This window comes from Austrofundulus limnaeus, unplaced genomic scaffold, assembly GCF_001266775.1.
Source record: "Austrofundulus limnaeus strain Quisiro unplaced genomic scaffold, Austrofundulus_limnaeus-1.0 Scaffold1551, whole genome shotgun sequence".
NCBI classification, from domain to species: Eukaryota; Metazoa; Chordata; class Actinopteri; order Cyprinodontiformes; family Rivulidae; genus Austrofundulus; species Austrofundulus limnaeus.
Window position 1 is genome coordinate 42,314 of NW_013953953.1, and position 2,683 is coordinate 44,996.

The following is a 2,683-nucleotide window of genomic DNA, read 5'->3' on the forward strand; positions in this document are numbered from 1 at the left end:
TTCTTTACATTGTTCTTTTTATCTACAGTGTCCTGAGACAACATATGTTGTGACTTGGTGCTATATAAATAAACTGAATTGAAGTTAATTAAAATCCAGTTTGAATTATCTGAGATTTGTTAATATTTATTGTTATTATTCTTGTTCAGTAAATAGACTGTACTTGCATTGCACATTTCTATCCAACCAGGATAGTCAAAGTGTTTCATGTTACAGTCTGTGTCCTCATTTAACCATTCATACAGCACTATTTGATCTGTCTATGAAGCTAATAATGATAAATCAATCTATAGAGACTAATTAGTGCTTTAAATCACATCCATACATCAGAGGCGGGGGGAGGTCAGTGTCTTGCTCAAGTACACTGACACAGCAGTGGAATCAAACCACCAACTCTTGCATTAGAAGAATGACTCCCCTGACTACTGAGCCAACCCTCTAACTAATTGTGTTTATTCTTAAAAAATCACTTGTTTCCCAATTTAGTCTTTCTTTATTGTCACTTTAGTTAGAATAAATCTGAAAATAAATTCTCACAAAATGKCAAAAATTTAACAACATGAATTCAGTTTTTTTAATTACAGTAGGTATTCTATCTTTTAAGTTTGACTAATGCTATAAATCAGTTCAATTAAATTAATATCAGTTTATATAGCGCCAAGTCACAACATACGTTGTCTCAGGGAACTGTACACAAAAATCAGTCTAAAGAAGCCAGCAGATTGTGTTGATTCACTTCATCACAGTGTCCCATCCTGAGCAGCACAGTGGTGAGAGTGGAGAGAAAAAAACTCTCCTTTAACAGGAAGAAACCTCCTAACCAGAACCAGAACCAGGCTCAGGATGGGTGGCCCAGCTGGGTTTGAGGGACAGGAAAGAGACAGGCAAACACAGCAGAACTGGTTCAGGTGTATTGTCCTCTGAAAGAGATGGTATTACCGTATATTATTAATATTATGCATCAAAGTGCATAATATTAATGTACTTATTTGTTTTTCAGTAGAACTGATTTTGTCTGCAGTATCAACAAGTTTACAGAATCAAATTTTCCAAAACAAAATTTCTGGTTCTGATTGGTGTACCTTTAGACTGGACGGAGTTGGCGTCACATCTTGAGCAATGTGAGTTTTTCATTCTACGACCCGGAACATGTTCAACCAGTTTACAGTAAACTTCTGGCTCTGGAGCTCCACATGTGGCGTTGCTGCTGATCTCTGCATTAGTGGCCAGGTTAAAGATGGCTGGAAAAAGTCCTAAAATACAAAAGAACTGTTAGAATGTGTCAGGGAAGAAGGCATTAATGWTACTTTTCTTCCTCATTTCATTATCTGCCTTTCTTCTGCCTTTACAGTTGTGATCAGCAGTTTCAGTCCACTCTTATTGAAAATAAATGTCAAATTATTTGGGACTTTTAATAAATCTTTGAACCACTATGATACTACAACATATAAGTTCAATACAGTTATRAAACATGTTTGAATTTATTGTKGATTTTMTTTKATCAAAATAGGCTCAAATAAATCCAAACATTTACATAAATCTGTTAGTAAGTGCTGCTTTAAAATTTGGGGTCTTTTATTTGACCAGGCCTGTTAACATCCTGTTTCTGATCATATTGAGGTCCTGATGAGACAGAGACTGAACTGTATAGTTCTTTTGTTGTCAGATGCTTTGCCTTTTCAAAACTATGTTTCCTATAGTGGCGKTATGCTGTTAATTTCAGATTTTTTATGATGCCAATTATGGAACTCTTGTTGCTCTGATGCCCAAACCAAATCGTGGAAATGGTCATTTAACTAGGTCTGTTACAAGTGGACAACTGACATTACCAGATTTTAAAAACTGTTATGGCCAGAGATTATTTTTTTTTTATGTTAAAACTAAAGCATGGATATTCCTCAACATATGAAATCCATCTTAACTCTGAGCTGTTTAAGAAGACTCTTGTCTGCCATCTGCTGGACATCTTCTTTTGCAATCATATTTAGGTGTCTATTGTGTAAATGCTGTCTGTTGTTTGTAAGTTGGTATGCTTGTTTGTCTTTGTGTATATAGTGTATATAATATTGTGTTGTGATGTTGGCTTTCTGTGGGTTTTTATGTTCTGCAGAACAGAAACCTGCTGTAAAACAGCAATTATGCTGTCAGGCCTGATTTCTTTTACTCTTTTCCTGTTTAAAAAAATAAATCAAATCAAATCAAAGATGAGACGGATGTTTGAAGGAGTTAATTTAAGACATTAAGACATTAAGAACACTGAACCGACTGTCAGTTATTGTGATGGTAGTATCATGTTATGGTAGTTAGTAGGTAAAATGTAATAAAATGTTTCTAGATAAAACATCAAAACCTTTATTGAGTGGTGGTAAAGCCTTTATCTGTGAACATGAAGTTCTTTAAACACATTGTTGTGTCTATTTTCTCTTGTTACCCTTTAAACCAGAAACTGAACAATCAGACACATTTTTAAACATTGAAACCAGAGTGRAAAACAATTCTGAAAGAGGATTGAACTAAACTTTCTTAAAGTTGAATTGTGAACACAGATGGCAGTGGAGACCGGGGACAGTAGCAACAAGGGACGGTTGCAACACGTTATTTTTCTCCAAAAAGAAACAATCTAGAGTGATGACCCTCACACTGTACATGCTCAGTTAGATGTTCCACCTTGTAAAGAAAAAGT

At 35.0% G+C, this 2,683-nt stretch overlaps 1 protein-coding gene across 1 annotated transcript in view; it reads right to left on the bottom strand.

Annotated features, from left to right (window-relative positions):
• The window catches only part of LOC106535758 (laminin subunit alpha-1), a gene marked incomplete at its 3' end in the record, with an annotated part of 46,774 nt that overhangs the window by 41,128 nt on the left and 2,963 nt on the right, over window positions 1–2,683 (bottom strand). Inside the window, 1 exon segment of the mRNA XM_014032835.1 lies at window positions 1,083–1,253. Coding sequence (XP_013888289.1) covers window positions 1,083–1,253 — 171 coding nt within the window.